The 27,198-nt window shown below is 38.0% G+C and overlaps 1 protein-coding gene across 1 annotated transcript in view; it reads right to left on the bottom strand.

Annotated features, from left to right (window-relative positions):
- Positions 1 to 27,198, bottom strand: part of susd6 (sushi domain containing 6) — a 35,488-nt gene extending 8,290 nt beyond the window's left edge. The window contains exons 1-2 of the mRNA XM_007232923.4: positions 26,921 to 27,198; positions 19,073 to 19,235 (exon numbers count right to left, since the gene is read on the bottom strand). Coding sequence (XP_007232985.2) covers positions 19,073 to 19,193 — 121 coding nt within the window. The 5' untranslated portion in view covers positions 19,194 to 19,235; positions 26,921 to 27,198. The remainder of the gene's footprint in view (positions 1 to 19,072; positions 19,236 to 26,920) is intronic.

Consider the following 27,198-nt stretch of genomic DNA (forward strand, 5'->3'; position numbering starts at 1 on the left):
TTAAAAAATGCTGTGAAATACTTTCCACTTATCTAAAACAGCTTCAGCACATGGACAATTACCAACAACAATACTTTGCCTTAAGAGTAGAATGGAAAGCCTGTTGCACATTGTCTGTCCTTTTCCATTCAGCACTAAAATGAGTAACAGAAGCCAAAGGAAGGTGATTCAGCGTGTGCCCACTGGGTTTTATTTTAAGTTTGCTTCACATCAAGAAGAAAAACCAAAAACAATTATCTACGGTCATCAACCATATGCTCCAGATGCAGTAGACACAGATCAAATACTGGTTTATTCCTTTAAGGAAATAACATTAATGAAGCTGTTCTCTTATAATGCTGTAAATGAACAGATCATCCAAATACTCCAACATCAGGTAGAAACACAGTTGAGATAAAGCCATGCTTACTAATCCCATACCAATGACCAAACCTAAGCTTTACATTAATGATTACATCAGAGCACACCCAGAAACACAAACAAAGAACGTCACGGATGTACCAAACATGAGAGTTCTTCCCTGTACGTCTGTCATCACATACTATAAATTACTAAACTGAAAGAACAGACAAGGAAATGCAGTTCTGAGGAATTGCAAAACTGAGGAAGAGGATGAAATAATGAATGCATCTAAAACATGCCTGGACAAGATCAGTTTCTGCAGAAAGGAAAAAAAAAAAAAAAAGAATCTAAAATTAATGAGCAGTCATCTGTATGCATAGCAAGTGGGCTGGGTGTACTGAAAGAGGTACACAAACAAAGGTGCATCATATTTTACCACCACATACTGCACCATCACATTCCAAAACTCACCCTAAACCAGATCATCCTGAATGGCTTTCACTTGGTACAAGAAGGAAATAACTTTCAGAGGAACATTTCTGCAACGAGAAATGTTTAACAGTAAAACAGGGGGGTCTTAGTATCATGTTTTTGGGTTGCTCTTCATCTTTGGAGAATTGGCTTCTTGGTAAAATTGAAGGAGAGATTGACAGAGAGATGATATTGCAAGATAACCTGCCTCTTGTGTCTTGGGAAAAAAAAACGATAGGAATTCGGCTCTAGCTTATGAATATTTATACATGCAAATATAACGCTTCTGATTGGCTAACAGCACTGTGCCACCAGCGAGACGGGCTACAGTAAGAAGCGTTTTAAAATTGATATTTTTTCTTTGTAAAACGTAAAAATCCACTGGAGATCCTATGTTAACCTATGTAAACACCAGTGATGTCAGTAACGCGTTACTTAGTAACGCGTTACTCTAATCTCACCCTTTTTTTCAGTAACGAGTAATCTAACGCATTACTATTTCCAATCCAGTAATCAGATTAAAGTTACTTATCCAAGTCACTGTGCGTTACTCTCTCTCTCTCTCTCTCCACCTCATCTCCTCCACACACACACACACACACCGCTCCCTTACCCATTCCCCCTCCGCTCTTCCCCAATCACACGCGTCTCGCTTTCTCCCCTGTCTCTCTCTCTTGCGCTCGGCGTGTCTTTAGTTTCCGCCCGTTTTCGTTTTTCGCCAGTTCTCGGGTTTCGCCAGTATCTCTTTATAAAGGCGTTTTTTTGAGGCCGCGTCCCAATTCACTAGCCAGGGCAGCGGTCTGCCATAAATTTGATTGGCAGAGGAGAGCATTTAAAGATTTTACACCACACGTGATTGGAAGTTCACTGTGGCGCAGAGCGCACATACCATAAAGACAAGAAAAGTTCCGGTGCTTTAAATGAACACTGTCAGAATTAAATCCTTCTCAGTAGTTGGGTCCGGTATGGGTCCGTATTGGACAACGTCTGGGTCCGGACCGCAGTCTGCAAATATGTGATCCCTGGTCTAGACCATATACACGGTTCTGTTTTATAAAACCACTCCCTGCTGCCCAGCAGAGAACAACAAGTTCAATGTTCAGTTTTACAGTGTTAAATATGTCAGGTCAAGAAAGACTTTCTTTATTTTATATATTTTTTATAAAAACAAGTATTTATGTTTAGTAAAATCAAGAAAGACCATATTTTATTTTTTATAAAAAAAAATATTTATGTTAAGTTAATTTTTTTATTTTTATTAAAAAAAACTTAGTTTTTTAGGAAATAGTTCAACTTAATAGAGATAAATTGTTGCTGTTAAAAATGCATTTTCCAATAAAGGGAGTATTGGCAAAACTGGTTATAATGTTTATGTTAAGGCACCCCTAAGTGGATTTTTACATCTAACCAGTGTAAAACTGTTTCAAACATACACCTACCTACCTCAGTTTGCTGGTGATGTTCCATAGACATATTCTAACCATTTGTTGCTGAATTACCGGGTACAGCACTGATGTGTTATTTGAACAAATAACACAGGAACTCTGCCTTAGCTTTGCCTGTGTGTGGTCGCAAGCAAAGGTGGGCAAGACCATGAATTCACAAGTTGATGTAGACACAGTGCTTTTCGACTAATCTTTCTAAACATTTTCTTTTATTAGGTACTGCAGACAATGGAGGTTGAGGAAGAGTTTCATATGCAGCATGCATATACAACTCAGAGAGACAACAAGAAAAAGTGGATTTTAGCGGCAGGGTACCTTTAAATGTTTTTCTAAGTAAATATTTGGTTACTGCTTAAATAAGACATTCACAGGTGCCTAAAACGTTTGCACAGTACGGAATGTGTACACAACCATTATTTTGGGTGTACTGCTGTAGTATCAGCCTCTCCCTGTATTTGCATGCTCATTGTATTCTGAACAGATATGACTTGACCAGCTGGAGCAGCAGGTTACACATTAGCTAGGAGAAATAACACCAGTGCCCTGACATGGTGTTCTTCCATCTGTCCACAACACTAAGAGGAAAAAAGAGGATTTACAGCAAACCGAAATTCTAATTATCCTTCATTACAAACAGCTACGGGCCTAAAGCTGATCACATTATACTGATCACTTTAGTCTGCAGTGGCTTAGCGGGCCAAACGCCACCCTGCAGGCTTGGATTAAGGTCTACTTCACAGATAGCTGAACCCTGACTGGCTCTGGGAAATATGTTTTTTTTTTACTGGAATTATTTGCTGATGGGTTTGTTTGTGTTTGTGTTGGGGAGGGCTTCCCCCCTCCTTTTGACTAATCCTAGAATAAAGGGATTTGCCCCTTCTTGACAGTGACTCCAAATGGGGTTGTGTGGGGGTGTATCTCTCTTCTGGAGAGTAAAGCCTGTTCTGTTTACCCCGCCTATAATACACCCTCTGTCTGTTAAACTCACAGGCTTTTACATAACAAAAGGATTTGAATGTGTGGGCTGCTGGAGCCGCCTGCTGAGAGAGAGATTTAGGGAGTAAATATGTTGGTGTGTTCCGAAAGCACAAACACGCCACAGCTTCAGTCACACCACTCAGGATACAACAGGCCTCAAATGACTCTCGGAGGGTAAAGAACAGTGTGTGGTTTCCTTTCTGCTTCCAGAGAGCGAGAGAGAGAGCGAGAGCATGAGCAAGAAAGCGAGACTCCACTTCTTTGTGTCTCAAATTTCAGTACAAGAGCAGCTCCTCGTGTCTAAAGTTTCGGTACAACCGCACACATGGCTTCTGGCAGGACATCTGTGTGTGTGTGTGTGTGTGTGTACAAGCCACTGTGTATAGAACTATTTGAAAGCTTAAGCGCTTGTTATATTAACAATCAGTAAACAGCGTTACAAAAGAGGGCATTTAGTCTTAATTAAATCCATATATGGAAATCAAGCTGTATAAATAGTGAGTTTTTTATTCATTGTGTCAGCTTACTATACCCATTCACATTTAAGTTCCAAGGAGTGTTTCAGTCTGTGCTAAGACTGTTGTTTATATGTTTTATTACAATAAATTATGTACTATTATATATCTATTTATTAATTACATAGAACCTGTCACAAACGGTTTTGGACAATAATTTTCCCAGAAACAATAATAATAAACACATTGTCATTTACAAAACAAAGCTTATGATTATATGAAAAACATATATCTCAAAGACAGCACCAAAGAGATAAAAACCTCCTGAACTTCAAATGGCAGTCAATGTAAAAAGAGTTTATTTCAGGTTCTTTAGGAGGATTTATATTGGTCCATTCATCAATACATTTTTAAAACAATCTAAGAGACAGTATGTATGTTCAAATGTAGTTATGTAGTAATGAAGATACTTGTTTTTCATTGAACAACAACACTATTAATTATATTCTATGTAAATTGATGTTATGGCTTGGAAAGACATTTACCCTTAAGTTGTGAGGTGTTATCTTGTTAATGAGGCTGAATTTGAGTGAGGTCTGATAGTGGGTGCCAGATGAATGGAACATTCACACAGGAACATTCACGCAGGTATGCGGGTATGTAACATTCCATGGGAAAAAAATACTTTGTTAAGATCACATGACTTGACTGGCATTTTACTGTACTGTGTTTACTGTACACCATGTGGATCATGCATGAATGCATGTCCTTAAAAGGTCTTGCACACAGAAAGTGTGTGGGGTATTCTTTTGAACAAGCTTTAACATGTAAATAAAGGAGAAGGAGAAAGAACAACATTGGTGTGTCAGAGTGATGGAAAACTAGGACGAAAGTGTACAGCGTGCCAATCCCAGTCCTAAGAGATTGAGAAATAATTCTCTGGATACTGGGTTGGGCTGCTGGGAAAGCAGAAAAACATTCTGAGGAACAGTTCAATTCTGTTCTTTAGTTATTCTTCCAAAGAAATGAGGTAAAATTACAGTCAGAATTGTATTGGTTACTAAGAAAATGCTAAATTACATAGAAAAAAGAATCATTATCAGTTTGGTCAAAGGTCAGGTTTTGGTGTGGCTAAATTAACGCATGCAATTAATTTCATAATCAGTAATGCATAATTATTATTATTATTTTTTTTAACACAGCCCGCTGCTGCTGCTGGTTGCACTGTGGGCGCGGGGACGACATTGCCTGCTTCTCTGTGAACCTCGTTGGTTTTATCTCCCCTTAAACATACAAGTATCTACTAGCATTTTAATTTATACCACTTATATAAATGTAATTGCATTTTACATTTCTTACATCTTAAACTTGCATCTTAAGAAGAAGTGCAATTAATCACAGTTAATCACAGAATATTGTGGTGATTAATCGAACAAAAAACAAAAAATTATTATAAAATTAGCTGATTCTTTCGTACCGAAATTGGAGTGCGCACAGCTCCTCCCTGCTTCTGTAGAATACAGCTAATTACTATAGACAAAGTTTTTTCTGTTCCTGGGAAAGAACACAAACCTGTTTTATCACCTTCTCATCAACTTCAATTTTGACTGAGGTTTGTGTCAACAAGCTTCACTAAGATATGCTTAAATGTGTCAGAATTGTTTGGTAATTGACTGTGTGCTACAGACAAAGATGAGCTTGAATCACACTGGAGCATTTCTGTAACAGCACCACAGTGGAGGCCTGAGGCAGGAATTTGCGGTAGGAGGAGGAGGCAGGTTTCCACATGTACACACACACACACACACACACACACACACACTCATCTCCAGGCAAAGAACACATCACAGTCAGCGCTCAACACAAACTGACGGCTTTGGCTGGCAGAAGGAACGAGTATTGGCAAAAACACTAACACAGACCCACGCTACTGACTCACCAACCCGGTCCATTACTGCTTCATGGGCTCTGCAACTACAGGCAGACTGAATTCAGGGCCATCAGGAACACACTGCTGCAGCTCACAACCACTGAGCGTCAGAAACATGTAAACAACAGCAACACACTCACACACCTCGAGAGCTTTTACTCAGCACCCTCGCTGACTCAGGCTCTGTCAGAGAGCCAGTGTGTTTGGAGATGAACTGATTCCAGAAGAGATTCTTAAAGGTTTAAAGAGATAAACAGTTTAATCCTCTTGACTGTAGATAGACAACATGTTAACTGCATCAACATAAAAACAAAACAAAGAAACTGATTAACATTAACAACAGGGTCACCATTATTTAATGGACAACAATACTATAACAGTGTGTGACGTCGAGCTGGAAAGGTGAGAAACAAAGATTCCTCCAGGTCAATGTCAGTGCAGTTTACTTACAGTGTGATCAATTATTTACGTTTACAGTGTTTAGCTGATGACTTATCTAGACGGATTTAAAGGTTACACAGGTAGACAAATGTAGTGTTAGAAGTCTTATCACAGCCATAGGGATCATGGTGGTGTTATCCACTACGCTATACCAATTAATGACACTCATTCAAACAATATTTACAAGCCTAGGCATCTCTGCTGACTATTAAGTAGCCTCTGGTAGCTAGATACTACGTGGCTCTGCAGCAAGGTCCTTGACCTCTTTGTTCCAGGGTGCTGTAGAATGGCTGACCCTGCCCTCTGACCTCAGCTTTCTAACCTGGGATCTGCTAAGGGATACATTTTTTCGTGTAATATATAATGACAACTATAAAATGACATCATCTTAGTGCAATAATAAAGCCCCTATTAATAGCTTCATAATCTTTAAAAGCTTAGTAAAAAAAATTCTAAATTTTAAACCTGAAGCCCAAACTAAAAGCTCATATCAATAACATAAGTTAGCAACACTTCTCAAACTTAAAAAAAAAAAAATGAAGACAAACATACTGTACGAACATTGCTTTTAATCACCTTTAATAGACAATCCTGTCTATCAACAAATACTATATAAACAATGCTTTACAGTGTATTTACAGGACTAGCAGCCAGCATTAAACTACAATCAAATCACATCACGTTTTTTTTGGTAATGTACCCAAAAACACAAGCACACAAATACACAGACAGCAGGCTTTCTCTAAACATGCTCTCCATTCAGAGAGCATAGAACAATAGCGGTGAACAACGCTCCACGTGCTCTTTATTATGCCTTTTCACTGCCCCGGGTTGGCAGCTGACGCGTTTAAGCAGCTTGTCCTTTTTAACAATGTAAAACGGGCGTGTGTATGTGTGTGTGTGTGTGCTCTTCAATCTGGAAAAAGAGGATGGAGGAAATCTCTATTGTTTCTCCAGACATTTAAAAGCAGCAGATGGAAGTTCGCGCTGGTCTGGGGGGTCACACACCCTTTCACCCCGCAGAGACAGCTGTGTGTCAGAATAGTCAATACTATCAGCTTACACGCATACAAACGACACACACACAAACGACACACGCTCACACACATTTAAAAATCTGAGAATGATGGCTAAAAAGACAGAGGTATAGTTAGAATAATAGCCAGACATAAAAAGAAAAGACAGACAAATTATAGAATAATAACAAATAAAAACAATAGACAGCTAGCTAGAAAATTCTAACAATAGCTAGAGAGACCGAAGGAATGAGAGGATAATAAAGCAATAGTAAAGCCCGTTAAACAAAATATTTTTGTTGGTGATCTATCACCCCAGCAATTATTATTATCATTTTAAGCCCATTTAAATGCTGCTGACATAATGATAATAGAATAGTATGACAGCAATTACATCATTTTAAAAGACAACTAAATTATATACACATATATATACTTTTAAATATATACTTTTCTCTTATCTCTCTACCTACTGCAGTCCACACTGTGTGTATGTAACTGACAGTAACTGCTACAGTTACTGAAGCATTGGTTAAAACTGACTGGCTAAAATATACAAATAAACACAATAGATGATTTTACGTTATCAAATATTATTTAGGTTATGTCCATTTACTGTTTACAAAACGTTAGCTAGAAGAAAAGTTAAAACAATAGCTAGACAGAAAGAAACAATGTCTTTAGATATTGAAATCATTTTTACCATTTAGCAGAGAACCTTCATTGCGTGATTATGTACACCATGGTGGCTACACTGTTCATATTGATATTTAATAATAAAAAATAATATACATTTTGACCACATTATCCAGCCCACAGAGGACAATAAAGTAACTTAGCCATAGACATAACATTAGACAGGTAGCTAGCATAGGAATAGCTAGAACAATAGCTAGACAGAAAGAACAGATGATATAATGATAAAGCAACAGACAGAATGATCGGACAACAGCAAAACAACAGCTAGACAGAAAACGATGGACAACAGATGAATAAAATAACAGCATAGACAAACAGAATGACAGGGAACAATAGTTACAGAGAATGAGAACAAAACAGACACAAACATAAACAACTATAACAAAAGATAAAAGAATAGCTTGAAAAGAAAGATGAACAATAGAATGGCAGAAAAAAAGAAAAACATATTAAAAGAAAAGAGAAAGAAAGCATATGCGTGTGAGTGAAAGTGAGTAAGCGAGTGAGTGAGCTGAGACACAGCTGTCCTGTGTGTGGGTCTCGTGTCGTGCCTGCTGCTGGAATGTGCGGTAGCCAGTGTTGAGGACAGAGAAGAGTCTGTGTGCTGAGTCTGTGTGGTGTCGGTGAAGCAGACGGACAGACAGACGGGTAGAGCCACAGACGGCGGCTAGTCAGGCTTGGACAGCGCAGCTCCCTGGATGTATTCCACAGCAGCTGTGCTCACTGCAGCACACACACCACATGCTAACAGCCATTAGCAAGTCCAGCGTAGAACAGAGCACACGTGTTGAAGGCTGCTCAGACTCTTCACTCACAGTCAAACAGCGGAGCTCATATGGACAGATGGTGAGACAGCTGATACACACTCAGGATTACTGCTGTTGCATAGTGAATTTTGATGGTGAAGGGATGATTGTGACTTAAGTACTATTTGGACAGGATTAGTTTTACACAGTGCTGGAAGGGTCAAGCAATTATCACTGGTGATTCTCTGTAATTTTAGTACTGTGCAAACTTGCTACCTTATAGACTGCTTTGAGTCGTAAAAACTAACAATACTAGGCTATTTAAATCATGTTGAAACTGCCATGTTGGAAAATATTTCAGCATATATCAAGAAGAGGGAAAATTTGAACCACTATCGCTAATCACAACTTCGATGCTGACTGCTAGCTTTAATTTCCCAAGCTAATCACTTTAAGTATACAACTGCATTAAAGGCTGATTTATACTTCTGTGTAGAGTCTACGATCTGTTCTGTGCAACAGATCTACACTGTTGTGAGCATTTATACTTGTGCGTTGGTGTGTCGTTGGCGGCAAAGGTGGAAACGTGAAGGCGGAAATACATTTCTCAGTAGACCAGTCATAGTTGTTGTGGTCTGAATCTTCACAGCCCAGTTACATTTCTGGGCAAGGGGTGTCAGGCTACAGTGTAGATTCCAAACAGAAGCACAAGTCATCTTTAAAGCGACAGTCCATATTAAACTGAAAGTAGAAGGAGAAGGGACAAAATATTGTGTTTTATTGTACCAGTGTGCTGGAACAACCATCCTTGCTAAGCCCAATATATTCATTCTAAAACCTAGGGTGTTTTATCACGTGTCTTTATGTACTTGTGTCACATGTTTATTCTCTTTAAAAATAAAAAAAGACTCTTTTGAACTGCTGTTTAGTAAAACTGCTCAGTTTTACTAAACGCGAGTGGCTGGAGCAATGGAGACTTCAGAAGGGGAAACTCAAAGCTCAGTAGCTCATTCATAGTAAAAAAACAAAGAAATAAAGGAGTGAAGTTTCTGACTAAGCGTGCTCTCTCTCGCTGACTGAACATAACCAGGAATCGGATTCACACGTTCTCAAAGGAGACCACATCACACTCAAAATGATTCTTGCACATGCTCGGTGCAATTACCCATTCTCACCAGAAAAGGCCCTAATTCCCCCAAATACCTAAATTTCATGTTTTTTGCCATGTTCACATTAAAAGAAAAAATATTTAAAAAATCAGATTTTATGCTCAGGTCAGATCTCTTAATGTGAACAAATCTGTCCCTAAAACAGCACATTATGAATGAGGTTACAGGTTACAGACACTGGATAAAATATGAAAGGGAGGCTTCACAGCACACAAATTGGTGTTTGTTTAAGGGTGTTTTTTTTTAACACCAGCATTGTTTGGTCTGCTTAAACCAGAACCTCGCTGCAGTTTGTTTCAGCAGATGTGAAAACAATCACACTACTAAGGCATTGACCAATATATCTGCACAGAGATCTCTGGAGCAGTTAGTTTGTGGGGAGAACTTGATCTGATCTTGATCTGATCTGATATGGTCATGTTCAAGCTAAACAGGTGTTCAGGTGAAGTTTAACCTGATTTACTGTATTACCACATAAATACAATAGCTGTTAATTAATGCTATTTCTGTAATTTGTTCAAGCGAAATATTACTGCTTTTTGTGCTAGTCCAGAAAAAACTTTACTTTCTTGCTCCCACCCCAGACAGGTCTGACCGATAAGCGAAGACATTGGCAAAACCCTGGCTAAATGTAATGTTCCGTTCAACTGGTACTTACTTACAGGCCTCGCTTCAACTCTGATAATTCACATGACTCTGCCATGAGCACGCTGGTCAGTGTTCATCCTTACATCTTACACAGGTGTGGGCGTTCCCAGGAAGCCCCCTGAGGTAACACTTCATGATCAATTTACATACTACTAACCCTGATTGTCTGCTGTCGTTTAGTGTTAAATGTAGCACCAACTCCTGGAGGAACTGGATTTAGTTCTTCATCTTTTAACACTTCTGTGGTGAGAAGAATAGACAAAGTTTCCACTGGAACTGCTCTTACAGAAAAGCTCCAACATCTAGTGTAAAGTGTTTCCAGAATCGGGTAGAATGGACACTATATACTGCAACAAAAGGGGATAAACCCCCATTAATAGCCTTGACTTTAAAATAAATGTGATGAGCATGTGTCATCAAACTTGTACATAGGCATAAAGAAGAAAAATCTGACTGGGGAAGATTCTCTCTGTGTCTCATAAATGTGTGTGTTCATGTTTGTTGTGTTTGGACAACATTTACATCAGCCATCAATTATGTAAAGTTTTTTTTTTTTTTAATCCCACCACATTTCCGATGCCTGTCCATCTGCCTGCTTATCTCCTGCCAGCAGTAGCGGCCTGCAGTCACATTATGTGGCAAAACCCTCACCATGGGAAACCCAACACGGTCACGGACGCGCGCACACACATACAGGGCACTGGCCTACAGCGATCTCCACATAGAATCCTTCACATTCCACATAAAGAAGTAGGACAGTGGCTTACAGTTCCACTTAAAACCTCACTATTGTTTGGAAGGTGCTCAGAACCTCACTTCCTTAAATTGATAGCAGGAGTATTGTGTGTTCAGGGTGTGGCGCTGCGTGTCTGAACATTTCTCTCGCACCGTGACTCACGCAAATACACGGTTACGGCAAAACATTTCACAATAGTGCTGGTAAGACACAGAACTATGGGAAATTGCTTTGCTTTGCTTTTCCAAGAATGAGTGCAAGAGGAAGCAGGACTCCTAAGGGAAAACAGGCCATCACAAAGTGAGCAAGTGAGCTAAAGAATTAGAGAGGGAGGGACAAAGAACAGTCAGAATAGAAAAAAAGTGTAAAAAAAAGAATGAGAGCGTACAGCTATAAAACTATATTTAGAATCTTATTAGGAGGAATCATTTCCCAAACTCAAATTCTGACTTATTTAACAATCTCTCAGTGCCTGCAGCTCCAGAGAATCAACTTCAAGGTCAACAGCCGTCTTCAAACAAAGACTAGCTTGGGAACAGCCAGGCCTAACTAGCAAACATTTACACACCCATTTTACCCTGTAGCAGAGCAGCACTCATACAGGTCACACAGCACCTGCCCACAATCATTCCATCTTCCAAAAGAGTGTAAGCACTGTCTACTTAGCCCCGCCCACACACATGCCTTTTCCCAACCAACAGTAACAAAAATATGTGCCCCTGCCAAATGCTGATGCAAGATTCTTCCAGAGATGTCGTGATCAAATTTGTATGTTTTAATGCTTTGTATCTGCCAATACAGTTACTGATCAGATCTTTATTTATCTACACATATTACAGCCACACAATTTAGCCTTTATGTGCTGCTAATTAATACTAAAGTAAACTCACTTTGTTTTTATTAAACAATTTTTTAAAGATTGTGTTTGGTAGCCAACCTTCCAAAATGACACAAAATTCTCCAAGTGTGTTTGATGTCTCAAAATACAGCCAGACTGGCCTTGCAGATCATTTGGCTCCAAGTTACTTCAATGGGTTTTCACAACTGCACTTTTTTAGTCCAGTTAAATCGATAAATAAATGTGTAACCTTGATGCGTTATGTTTAGACAGGTGTTTATAGATTAACTGCACTCAGATGCAGACCGAAACAACCACACCAAGACCCAACCTTGACCCAACTGTACTATCAGCAGATTTGAGATAAATGTCTCTAGTACCAAGTGTAACCTGGTATATTACACAGTTAAGTACAACAGCTGTTCATATTATATATGCCATCTCTGTTCTGTTTAATTTTGAACTGAACTCTGCCATTCTCCAGGTTGTCGCATATATAGTCATACACAGCAGTGAAAAGCTTTGATTACTGCTTGATTACACACAAAATAAATAATAAGTAAGATAAGAAAAAGTGATCAGCATATGAAAAACACAAATAACATAGGATAAATGTTCACAAAATTTATAAAATAAAAGCAAAAACAATAAGGAGCTATATAGCCACTAAAATATGAACAGATATGTACATAAGATAAATAAATAGCAAATAGGTATACGTAGTTGAATAAAAAATAGTCTACCTTCTTCCAGGATTTACTTTTATGCTCCAGCTCCCAAACAGTCAAATCTTTAGAATCACAGACATTATGAAAAGCTTTAACGTTCCACTGTGACTCACACTAGCCTTTAAACTACTCTCTTCTTAGAATACTGATCACTGCTGAGCTGTGAATTACGTCTGTGTATTCCATTTTGAGAATGTTCTCCTGGAACAAAGTGATAAAATTTATCTGGATCAGGTTTAAAATAGCCGATACCCGTTCCATTAAAATAGGTCTTGATCGGTCTCAGTTCACTGGATCCTTTTAGGACACCCCTAGTTATTTCGCAGCATTTAGTTTTGCAATAGAACACTTGATATACTGTAATATAGTTACTAATTAAGAGAGAGAATTTGGAACAGTTTGTTTCAGAAATAAAGAAGCTGCAGAACATCTAAATGAGAACATTAAGCTCACTGTACCAGAAATAGCACAGTATAAAAGCATTTATTCTGTTAAATTACCACTGAGGAGATATAAAAATGACAAAGGCTACATGTTAAAATACATAACATTTTACTGGGATATTTTAAGAGCTTCTGAGAGAAAGAACATTAAAATGAAAATGAATATCATACAAATATTACAAGCTTGAGCATTTTAGACAACAATAAACATATGCTTCATTAGCCTGAGCTGCTACAGAAGACATTAAACTTTAAGTGCATCTCCTGCATAGGAGAATTTCTTGCTTGCAGCAAAAACAGAATCAAGTCATTGAGAAGCGATTAGGTTTAATAGCCCATGAAGTGAAGATTCCCTTTTGTGGAGGGTCGTTAAAAGGCAGCTTGATTAAACACATGGCACAACAAGAGCCCCAGTGAAACAGAAGCAGGCCTCCCCCGCTAACCATAACCGTGCTGGTTGCAGCTGCTAAAAGGCCGCTGTGGTGGGTGGCGGGCAGGCTGGCTGGCTGGCTGGGGCTCAGTGGTTCTGCTGTGTGTGACCTTATCTGACCCTGATCCCGCAGCTCTGTTCCCACCACAGCGAGACACTAGACAGCGAGTGCTGAAGTGAAACATAAACCATGACTGAGCCAAGGTCCTTTTAGGGCCATGTCTGGAACCCTGATGTGAAAGTGAATTTTTTGCACTCAAAGACATCACTGAAGAGAAAGTTGCATTTCTGTTTGTTTGTCTGCACAAAAGTGAAGTAGAACTGATATTAAAAATCCCTTTAAATCCCACTTACTCAAAGTGTTACATAAACTGTGAATAAAGACTACTGTATGAGTTACATTTGATTTTAGTGAAAACTGCATGTATTAAGCTTCACAAACCTTATTATATTAATTGTCATTTTTTTGTGAAGTAATCGAGTCATTGTGGATGTAAAATGCAATATGTCACACTATAGTAAAATGTAGTTCAGTGTGTATATTAGCTTGTAGCTGGCCTGTAAGGTCTGACACTATGGGGCAGTTTCCTAGAAAAATATTAAGCCTAGTCTTAGGCTATATGTTCCTTTCAACTAAAAAAAAACCTATATTTAAATTGCTGTGTAGTCCACAACTATACTTAATCCCTGACTGGGAAAGTGTCATAAATATTGATCTTGCATATGGCTGACAAAAGAAACATTAACAGATTAATTGATCTCTCCCAATGGGCGATGTTGTGGGGCTGAAAATAAATAATTTGTCTTACATATTGACGCACATTGGCTATAGCATCATGTTTTGAGGTTAGTAGACTGCTGTAATTTCTGTCTGCAAAAGCAGTTTCTCTTCCTCTTACTAGCCACTTCCTGCAGTTGTGCAAAGCAAAAGAGCATATTTGCGTATTTGTCAGTAAACCACATCTGGGTCGTCTCACCCCCCTGGTGTGAATAAAAACTCTTTAACTGAGAAACTAGTTCTCAGTCCAGGTTCTTAGGAAACCCAAGCAGTGCACAATTATGTGTGCTTTAGCTGATCATCTGAATAAGATGAAGAGTTTAGCAATTATACTAATAATCAGGTCAGGAGTTTTTAGTCAGTCATTTACACAAAAGTCTCATCAGTAACAAAGAATCAGCTCTTAAATACTCTATTTTCTGAATATTTACTAAAAAGGTAGTAATCTTAATACATACATCTGAAATAAACAATGGCATTACTTTTCCAGATCTGCTTATTTAACATAAAATATAGGCTAAAAGACACATCACATATGGGAGAAAGCAGTAGTCCAATTGATGTCCCAACTATGAACATGAATCAATAACTAAATTTCTTTGATTACAGAGCACCTGAACAGCAAATATTAAATATATTATAGACTACTCAATGTGTACCATTTCTTGCTTTATTCTCTTTGATCATTTCTCTAATAACATGCTGATTCCCAGCTCTCACAAGTCAAGCTGAATAGCACCAAACTTATCACCAGCATTAATAGTCTGGTATTTACTGGCAAGTGGACAGTTTTATGTATCTCCTCCAGAATTAATAAATGGTTTCACTTTACTAAACCATTGGTTATTGGCATGTTTTTACCCCTACTTCTATAACTTGGAACAACTCTTTACAGCATTGTGATTTGTAAATACCAAAAAGTAATCCTTAAGTGTAAAAGCAGGAAGCAAAATTGTGATTTCAATGGTTTTATACTTAAAACAGTACTTCAATTACTTACATATGATTTGACACCTAAAGGAGAGCGAAGTCAAAGGAGTGGGTGCAGTACAGAACATGGGAAAATCACAGTGCGCTCAGTGCTTAAAAAAAAAAACACTGTCTACAGGGGACTGCTTTCCGTTCACACACTTACACAAACACACATATACACACAAAGCTGTTCAAGCTCCGCTGAGCGCACATCACTTCCTGCTTTCTCAAAAATACACCAACAACACTGGTAACATATCGGTAAATAAACTTATTTAAAACTCAATAAATACACAAACTCTATTTGAGCACTTCATAAGTACCAGTACACTGGGAAGGGCTAGCTTTTACTCAAAACTAACTTAAGTCCCTAAAGGGTCTTTTGCTGTTGAAACCCATCCATCTCAAGGTTTGATGTGCTGTGTAAAGAGTTGTTACGCAAGTTACCTTCCTGTAGCCTTTTTGTCAACCATTCAGGCCATCCTCTACCTCCCATCACCTGAAGCTGCTGTCTGACATCCACATGAATGTATACACTGCCAGCTGCCATATAACTGTGTATATGTGTTACTAATAAAGTGCTTAGTGATTGTAGCTTAATACTCGATTTGCATTCATTTAATAATAGTGAGGAGCACTGATCATATCATACAGCAATCATACAGCAATATTGTATTTGTTCTCAGAAAAAAAAAAAAAAAAAACACACAAATCCCACAGTAATAATTTAATAGTTAGGTGGGATACAGTGGTGCATTTTTTGTCCTTTCTTATCGCACAAAAACTTGAAAAAGGAATACTACAATATTATTGTATAAGTTGTTTTATCCTCATTATTTTAGACAAAGCTTTGACTTTTTTTAAACAATTTCCTTCTAAATAGCTGAGTCAATAAATCCCCATGGCCTGTGTTCTGTATTATATCCACATTACTACTCATCAGTGTAGTCATTGTTTTCCAGAATCAGCATGGAAAAAGTCCAAAAGGTTAATCTTTGATCACATCTGGAAGCTCACATCCACTAAAACAGTATTCACTGTTCAGCCAGTAAGGCTTCTGTTTTTGATTTGCTTAGTAAAGCAGAACTTTCAGACTTTGCCCATTGGTCTGCTATGCACTGGTATTAGATTCATGTGCTACTGACTTAACTCACTGAGAAGCTTTATTAGGACACTCAAACAGCTTTCATAACAGTTTTAGCACAGTGTGACCAGCAATAGGCCCTTTTCACATTCATGGGTAGCCATTTGTATTGATTTCTAAAAAGCAGATAAGTAAATTTTTGGTTTAGACAAAACAAACAATTCTAATCTACCAAACATAGGGCTTCATCAGGTCTCGCTTGAGCACACATAAGTACATCAAGCAGATTACAAACAAACATGGCAGATTATCTCTGCAGACGGCATGAAATATGAAGTGTTCCGTTTCAACAAGACTACATGTATAAACACACACACAAACACACTGCTGTTCCAGTGAATTAAAAAACATGCATCTCCAATAAAACACAATTGGCAGACAGACTTGTCTACTCATTTGTTAGATCTGCCCCATTCTCTCAGACAAAGCTTGTCTCAGACCACCTTTCACAGAGAACATTAAATGATGAAATTATACACAGTAAATGGGGGACAAAAAACATTTTTTTTAATTTAAGATCCCCTTAAATTTAGCATTTATCCACAATCAGTAAACAGGAATCTGCTTTACTTTACTTGTGCAGTGCTAAACTCCACATAAACTACAGTGGAATGTGATTATAAACCTTGCCACATAATCCAATAGTATTATAATAGCATTTCTGGATTTCATATTCATATAGTTCCAAGAGCTGCACAGACTTTTCGTCAGAGCTCATCTAAGGATTACCAAATTCGTGTGAACTCAATGAGGTGAGAAGATGGCGCAGAAAAAGAATACAGGCTTTAAGACGGATAATACAAAACGCCCAAAAATTATGCAACTCTGCACACAAGGTCCTTTTGTACGTTCATGTTCGTTTGTTTGTACACAGTAAGCTTGGAAAGCCGCAAAGCTCAGGCTAAATGCATGTGCAAACACAAAAAATATTTTTTATTTTAATTTTATAGATGGACTATAAGTCAAAAATATTATAGAATATATGATACACAATGCATATTACATTATGTTAACATGTAGACAAAAGGCATGAATAGAGGCAATTTTCTAAAAGAATGCTATTTAAATACATACTACAGTTTATTTTAGTTAAAATGCACAACACTTTGTAATGAAATGCTGTATCATATATTTATAAGAGTCTAATATCATGCATATTATTAGAGTCTGGTGGGTTGTGTCACAAAAAGTGGATAACAACTTCTTATGCTAACCCTAAATGGCCACTTAATGGAAAATAACTTATTTAACTGTATCACTAGCATTTAGCCTGATAAAAGTGTCTGCATATTCTTTTAGAATAAAGAATAACAGGAAAATGAAATATGAGCATAGAGAAATGCAAAGGGCCATTAAGACCAACAGTGTACAACAAACATTACATCAAACAGTTTTGTTGTCTAAAGAACTAAAAAGTTTAAACTACTAATACATCAAATGTCAACAGCAAATCTTTTAAATCTTCTACATTTCCAAACAAATTCTATATATGTTATGTGTGGAGGAAAATATCAGCCAAATGCTACTACAGAACTAATGTAAGAATTGTGCTACTCTTATCCTCACTCAATCTCCATCCTCCTTGCACCATCTGCAACAGTGACTCAATCATCTTACATAAGACCGAGACAAGCTGGAGCCATTGTGAATCCACGCATGTTTAACAAACACATCAAAGTGAACAGGGACCACTGATTTAGTGCCATTTTGGAACCTTCTTATTAAAAAGGAGAATCTCAGTATTTTGAACACAAATACACCAGGTCAACCAGGACATCACACCACACCCCTGAAATACAAACTGTGCCCGCCCTCACAGTCAAGAGTTGAGAGGGCATGAGAGAGTGAAGAGGAGTGAGAATCAGAGGAGAAAAAAAAAAGAGTGGGGCCAGAAAGACAGAGCACTCCATATTCTTTAAAATGCTATGCTACTTGCTACTATAGTCAATTCACTCAATAGAGTTAGGTAATCTTTACCTAAACAGAAAGCAAAATCAAGCATTATGGGCCCTTCACATAAAACATAGCCCAAAAACCTCACCCAACAGACACCTCTAAACAGACACCTGAAACCAAAACAACAGAGCTCATTTCAATCCAACCAAATGCTGAAGCCCAGCACTCTACTTGTGGCATCTGTGCAGAGAAACCAGCATGAAAAAAAAACAAGAACACTTTTCAAAACACATGCTGTCATCTCTATCTGTGTCATCAGAACCCCTGAATTCTGCTACCCATATGCCATGAATGCACACTGTAAACAAAGCCCTTTAATCCAACTTGATACAAAAAAAACACAAAATAAAGTCAACCCTAAATCTAAATCTAACCTTTACAACAAGAACATTGGTCCTTGGAAACACATTTTCAGACGTTGTTTAAGATGCATTAATAACCATGAACCCATGTTTTGAACCCAGGTTTTGTGACTTTGTTCTCAAAGAAACCCTAAGAACACAGTGTTGCAAATGTTACAGTCCAGATTACAAGGGGATAATCTGACACCTTTCAGTTCACTCAATCGTTCATTAATAGCGCTAAATCTAAAAATCAATATTGCAGTGGGACTGAGTATCAGTGTAAGTAATATTATGGCCTTGAATAAAGTCTTTAAGGAAGTGGGGTAGAAGGCATGAGGATGAAAGGGGACATGCTGCTCTTACCTGAAGCCTGGCCTGCAGGGAGCAAGCTGAGGAAGAGGAGCAGCTGCAGTGCCACAGCAAACAGAGCGTGTGAGCGGGTGCCCAAAATTGGCGTCTCACACGCTAACATCCCATCGCACATCTTTCAGCCCTGCTGCACAGCTACAGTCCTCTCCGGCTGAACCTAAGGACAGGCACACACATACATATATATAGTTTAAACCCACAGCTCAACCACTCGACAGTCTGATGCGAAGCAGAAGCTGTGCTCAAGCTACTGCTATACACTGTTTTATAATAGACTGGTCAATAGCATGACAGCAGGGTGCTTTTGGAAGTCAATCTGCTTTTGGAAGGCAAATCATCTGAAACCATCAATTACAGAAATTCTTCAATGTGGCAATTATGGAGCAATAAGACAAGAGCAATATGATTTTGTAGTTGTTGATACAGCTATAGATAAAGAATATTTTTAACATTTTACATTATTGTATGTTATTATGATTGGTTCACAATAAATACTAGGGATGTATAGACACCAACCAAGTACAAGTATGTGTGTTTTTGTACTAATACCAGCACCGATACCTACTTAGAATTAAGCAATCAGGATCACTATGTAATAGTATAGCTTTTAGTGTAAAGATGTGCGATGCAACAGTTCATTTGTTAATTTTGAGGTTTGTTGTGACAGATTCACACTATATAAACATATTTTTCAAACAAGCTTATTTTTAAGAAAAAAAAGGAACAAAAAATATGCTTAGAGAATTTTTTTTTTTACTTTTTGGACATGTGATTATTACCCCAGTGTGATCATGTCAGGACAACATGAAAGAATCAGATGAGACTTTCTGGGGAAAAAAGGAAGCATATAGGATATAGCAGGCGGGGCTTATAGAAGCCTTGTTTGTGATTACGAATAAATGAGCATAAATTCATGCAAATACCAGATAACAGTACTAACATTTCCCACAGTGTTTTCAAATTTGAAATTTGTTTTCTATGCAGTAGAGTTCAAAGCTAAAGCAAGGCAGGCCTATTTGTTTGACAATCCCATTACCGCCAGACCACATAAATTATTTGCATTGATAATCCAGTTTGCCCAGTAAGTGTAATGATTAAACAATAAAAGTGCAGTTCATGTCTTTCATTACAAAACCATTTTCAATAGAGGTATCATGCATAGGTGATGATCATAAGAGGGGAAAAAAAAAAGTTAACGCTGTTTTTGAATGTCTAACAGACAGACACAAAAAAACTGAATATATTTATAAACTTACCACAGTGCTACAATTGTACAAATATAATCAGCTGCTAAATATAACTCGCTGAATCTGTGCTTCTTGGGTATTGGGACTCTGTGTACCATCACAAATGAGAGGTGGGTGCTGTGCAAGTAATTACGGAATTGCTAATTGTCAGCATTCCTCTCACAGATCAGTGATGGGAGCGCGTATGTGTGCGCGCCCGGGCTGCTGAAGCTTGTACCAGTGTGAGGGTGCATCTCCTACAACGATGCCAGTCTGGTGTTCCCACCACGCTGTCAGCTCCGCTGCAGGGAGCCTGCAGAGAACAAGACATGTGACGCAAGTTGTGCTGGCACAGTTTGCCTGCTGCCACATTTTCACACACACTTATTGCAGTCTGCTGTAGGGCTGATTCCTGTACTGTGAGTGTTTGTGTATGTGTGTGTGTACACTGGGCTAAACGATCATTTGGTAAAATGTGTGGACGTGCAAAATGCATCATTCTGATGATTCTCCAGGAAAACAGCAATAAAATGAGTCATAAAGAGCAGCAGTGGCGGAAGCTTTAGTTCCAGGAGAGGTAACAAAGCTACAATCAGACAACAACACAGCTGCCAAATAATTACTCATAATGTCCTCAAATTATAACACATCATACTCCAAACAACTTACAAATAAATCATTTAAACCACTGTAGTTCCTTATCACTCCATCAACAAGATGAACTCAAACATACAATCCTTCTACAACATTCAATATTTATTATCTTCTAGTGTCTTTGTTTGTTGGGAAAAAACAAGCAAAGCATTACAAAGTGTCAAAGGAGCACCGAATTTCTACTTTCATCAATAAATCATCAATTAAAAAAAGAGAGAGAGAGAAGGGACACTATTGGCATCTGGCTTCTCCCCATCTTCTTCAAGGAGTGTGTGAAAGTGTTGTGCTCTTCAGACTCTGCTGTGAAAGACTCTTAACTGCACAGAGTTAAAGTGTGAACACGCATATGAGACAAAGCAAAGCACATTTTAGGGCAAGATCAATAACTGTCACTGGTCTGCCAAGAACACCAATGCTGAGGTTTCTCAAATAAAAATCCAAAATAGCCTCAAAACTAAAATATACAGTAGCATCTACTGTAAGTTTAAATACATTTCTTAGTTTTAGCCCCACAGACTGATTAGCTGAGAAGCATTTTAACCCTGCTGATATCTGCATGCTGAAAAGAGCATGACTTTTTCCATATGCATTGGCCACAAGACTCATCTGAGCTGAACACTTGGACAATTCTGTTGGATGTCTCTATCCATATCACAAAAGGTGAGCCTTATTATATCAACAGTTATTTTGGACTGTGTACACAGCTCAACAAGTACTTTGACAAGCCCACATTTTGCCATATTTTATTTGTTCCAATAACACAACCCTTCATGTGCTCTATTTCTATTTGACATAATTTGAATTTGGTAGCTGTGCATTTTATCTCATTAACATCCATAATGACAAACCCAATAAAAATGCTTCAAAAAAAAATTAAGATACTAAGTAAAGAAGACTAAGATGAAGATTTTTTTTCTGGATGCTATTTAGAAATTTAGTTATGCCTTTCTGAGAAAGCAGCCCAGTCCAACATTTTACATTATAACTTCAGAATGAACAGGCACATATATATATATATACATAAAATATTTTTTACATCACCCCATAGAAAAGGCTAAAATAAATTAAACTCTTTCTGTAGCTTTGTGCATATATGCACTGTATGGACGATGGAGGGAATGTCAGGTTTTGAAACAATCAAATCTACATAATATGTCAAAGATATCATTTGAAACATGAACCAAGATAGACTGCTTACGAAACATGATATTCATCAATATGCTAAACTGGTCTTCTCTCAGGAGTCGTTCCAGATGGTCCAGAGTGATACGATGCATACCAAGTTGGGCTGAGAGCGGTCACATGACTAAAACAATCAAGAATGTTAAAATACTCATAACACTAGATCCTATAGGCAACACTTGTGGTTTCAGACTTGAAAGCGAGACATTTATAGTAACAGCTGAAGCTGTGCTAATATCTTCTGTGAAGAGCTTCTGCCTTAATGTAATAAAATTCTCTTCCTCCAGAGGACAGGCAAGAGAGGACAGGCAAGACAGGACAAAGGAGACAACAGAACAACAAATCGAGTTTCGACAGGACTGGAAAAGGATAAATGTAAACCAAACAGTAGAAGAATGAGCATTCTGTATTGAACTAATCCATGTCACAGACAAGAAACAAAAACTAACCAATATTTGAGATTCTAAAATGCAAATGATCTAACAAAAGTTTCCACAAAGAACTGGGAGAGGGTTTAATAGTGATATAAAATTGCTTTCAGGCATTATAGGGTGTCTCCATGTCAAATTCATTTTTAAATTAGCCCAACCCAGCTCTGTTAAAGTGAACCAGCTGCATCTGACTACACTGCATTTGCTTATCTTGAACTTGCCCTAAAGTAAAATGCAATCCAGAGTATGCATGTGACACAGTACTCAAGGCAGGGTACCCACATCAGGCAGTGACAAGCAACACTCGTAAGGAAGCTAAGCTGTGGCCTGGTCTTGTCTGTGGTTTATTTCTTTCCATGTGTCCAAATTAAAAATATGTACTTATATGGAACTGTACTAGAGGTGTAATTCATTCTTACTCCCTTTTCGGGCTTATGGCACAAAACATTGGTCACACTTTATTCTTTGGTTGTCCTCCATACATCACTAATATAATGCTTAATCACAAATTTTCTATGTTGTTAGGTTAAAGGACTTTGAGGACAACTCTGACAAGCCTAAGTTTTCATTATCTTCAGGTAGAAAATGGTGAATTACTCCTTCCACCTGTGCAATATTTGCCAAGGACACTGGCTGCAGCACAAACCCCAAAGCATTTCTAGATCCACTCCAATGATTCACAGTTGGAATTACTAGACACTATCCGTAGCTCAAATACTATTCAGACAGGATTAGTTTTGCACAATGAGATGGTGTAATATAATCATGATTAAATTATAATACACAATACATGTTAACCATTCCAGCAGCTTCTACCCACTGTAAAGTAAACTGCAGAAATCCCTCCAGCTTACACTGATCCAGTACAAATGTCATTAAATATCAATCCAATCTTGTAGAAAAAGATTTTTTTTTTTTAAGATTTAGCATGTAGGCACTTAAAAAATCATTTGTGGACAAAATAAAAACAATTTTCTCTCCAATCTCATTTGCTGGATAATAAACAATGATTCTATATAATGAAGTTGGCCAAATTTTCAAATGACAATGACATCAATAACGAGGTGCATTCTAAAATAGCTAAAAATGCTAAGCTGAGATCAATGCATAAACAAAAGAGACACTTATGGCGATTGCCACAACTTACATGAAATTTCCTTTGTCATACAAATTGATTATTATCAAAGTGATGATTAGATTTTACTGAGCTGGTGCATGTGTTGCACTGCAATTATGCTGTTTTTTTTTTTACTTACTATACAACACTTGCTCTTCCAGATTTAGGGACAAATTCTACATCGTACAAACGTGTGTGTGTGTGCCGAAGCAGCAGTAATATACATACTCATGATAAAAATCACACGCGATGGTCACACAAGTGCAGCATTTCTAATATTTTTAACGAGAACAGGCTGAAGTGGATCAGCATTATAGAGAATCTGATATGTAGAGGACTGGACAAGAAGTAAAATATGGTACGGTCTAGGACTGCAATTAGTGATCATTTTGGGAGTTGACTAATATGCCTGCAGGGCTGCAACGATTAGTCGAAATAACGGGCAATGTTGATTATTTAAATATGTCGACTACAAGTTTCATTGTCGACTAATCTTTAATTTGTAACTGTACCGCATTACACAGTGCTGGGGACAAAAGCGCAGTGGAGATGGGTAAATGGCTCACTCACACAGTTTACACTCAACTTAGTCTGTGTCTCTAAAAGTGCCCAAACTCAACAGATTACATATATAGTCACAAACAACATTCAGATATTTAAATGCCTTTTAAATCTCATGTTCAGCCGTTGTTTTTAGAGATGGAGGACATGGCAGAAATAACCGCTGACTAATTAAAAAAAATCATCAGATTAGTCGACTACCAAAATAATTACTAGTTGCAACCCTAATTTGCTGACTATTCATTCAATTAGTTAGAGATTATTTCTGAAATGCCCTCCATCCCTGCTTCCTATGGGTACGGCTCCTGTTTCTTGCTTGCTTTCTCAGTCTCTTCCAAAACATCAGAAACAGCTGAACATGGGATTTAAATTCCCTTTAAATGCACGGAAGACATTTAAACGTGAAATGTTCTATAGTGTATAAATAGTGTTGTGTCACTTTTTGTAATAATCGTCAATGTCTATTATTAGGTCGACTAATCGTTGCTGCTCTAGATCAGGACATAAAGTACTTTCAGTACAGCAGTAAAAACAGTCTGTTCTCCATGAGTACCACAGAGACGCCATGGCTTTACAGCACGGGTCTAACAGGCAGGTAATTCTAATGCTGATCCTTGTCTTTAATCTGATATTTGGAGATCCCTCAGCATTCCCCGAGACAGACCACCGTTAAAGCCGCTGAGGCTGAGCCCAGTTTTGGTCACACGTGCGCCGACATGTGCAAACTCTATTAGCTACAGAGAGAGCGAGAGACAAAGACATGCTGCTCACTGTACACTGCCCTAAAACTCACTGTACTTCTCTTTGAGGAAACTGAGAGCCTGACACAGGCGAAACGTTCAAATCTGACAGGCGAGAAACACAGCTCTTCATAGAGCACTTTTTAAATCTCCCTTCTGCATCAACAAGGCTGAGACCACAAGTGGTTCATTTTAAACTATAGCTAAACAACCCTTTCCGGACTCAAGATCCAATTGCAACAAAGACTAGCTATATGTGGGGTTGTATGTAGAGCTGGGTAAATAGCTTGGTAAGTTAAGTTAAGCTAATTTAATTACGTAATAAAAGTACAGTAAATTTGTAGAGAAAACCAGTGAACACAGACGTAAAGACCATTGTTATAACGCCAGTATACAAGCTAATCTACGCTTCACAGCTTGCCCGTTTGGTGCGGATGTAAACTGATCGCGTTAGACAGCGTTATGTAGTTAACTGCGCAAATATAGCTCTGGGAAAAAAATATATGAGACCACTTTAAAATATTGAGTTTGTTTGATTTTTCCAAATTTAAAACCTCTGGAATATAATCAAGAGGAATATGGATAATCACAAGCCATCAAACCAAGCTGAACTGCTTGAATTTTTGCACCAGAAGTGGTATAAAGTTATCCAAAAGCAGTGTGTAAGACTGATGGAGGAGAACATGCCAAGATGCATGAAAACTGTGATTAAGGTTTTCCAACAAATATAATGATAATGGTTTCTGAACTGAATTTCTAAAACTTTATGAATATGAACTTGTTTTCTTTGCATTATTTGAGGTCTGAAAGTTCTGCATCTTTGTTATTTCAGTCATTTCTCATTTTCTGCAACTAAATGTTTTAAATGACAATATTTTTATTTGGAATTTGGGAGAAATGTTGTCCGTTGTTTTACATTTACCTATAAATAGCAATATCAGAGAAACTGATTCAGAAACTGAAGTGGTCTCTTTATTTTTTTCAGAGTTATATATATGGACATTCTGCTTAAGTTCTAACTAGTTAACCTAGCTAACCTTCCACAAGAACCACAGCTAATGTAAACCAGTCTCTCTATCAAAAAAGCCAAGCTAGCGTCAGACTGTTTGGTTCTTTAAACTATATAATACCTGCTGAACGCTGAAGACTGGGCTCGGTTAGATTCCAGTCTCCCAACCCTCCGACTGAAGTTAACGTAAGAGAGCTCAGCTAAGCTAACGTTACATTCGCTAACAAAACAAAGCCGGGCTGCATTTTAAACAATAAAGTGTAAGATATTCACACAGCCTATCTTCCTGTAGTCGTATTTATCCATATGTCCGTTGAGCTATCTCTCAACTTTCTATTTCCGAGCCCACACTTTAGCTCTAGCTCGTTGTTTAGCTTGTGGGCTAACTCAAAAACAGACTCAAAACAATTGTTAGCTAGCTAGCTTTGCTTAGTTAACTAGCCACGCTAAGCTAAGCTACCGCCGCCGGGTGTCCTGTCGAGATGTGCTGCCCATCGTTATGTGGTTCTTTGCGGATGTACGCATGCGTACACTCACATTGTTATTGTTATCTGTTTTTCTATTATAATTGTCTATTTTTTCTCTGATGCATTACTCTGTCTGAGCTCACTGGAATTATTTTGCTTGAGTGTAGCAAACGTATTAATAAAAATATAAAGAATTAAAAAAAGAAATACAACAACGGTTTCTAATCACCAAATAAACTTTAACTAGTTATATTACGTTAACCTGACCCAACGCAGTTAAATTAGTTAACTAGCTATTTAGCTTAATTTAAGCTATCAAAATGTTCAACCTATGTTCTAATATTTGTTTTACCACTTTTCATCTTTTAATATACACTAGAGTAGCATGGTTTTACAAGGTACCACAAATCGACACAACACCGGACGATTAGCTAACTTAGCTTTAAAACCCTTACCAGTGAACGCCGTCCTCGCCCGGCTCTCTATCGGGGCATGGAGCAGATGGACCGGGTATAAGTTCAGGCTCTGTGTGTATAATGATGATGATAATGATTTTTTTAAGGGCAGGTTAGTTCTCCTCTCGGTTTAATCCTCCGACCCCAGCCGGCCGGGACAGTCTGCGCTATACGGCAGCAGATCCACACACACTCCTGGCTCTGTGCTCCGTGCTCTGTCCGCCAGCTGCCTCTCTCTCGCTCTCTCTCACTCCATCGCTACAGGAACAGGGCGGAGC

Source organism: Astyanax mexicanus, chromosome 1 (assembly GCF_023375975.1).
Source record: "Astyanax mexicanus isolate ESR-SI-001 chromosome 1, AstMex3_surface, whole genome shotgun sequence".
NCBI lineage: Eukaryota > Metazoa > Chordata > Actinopteri > Characiformes > Acestrorhamphidae > Astyanax > Astyanax mexicanus.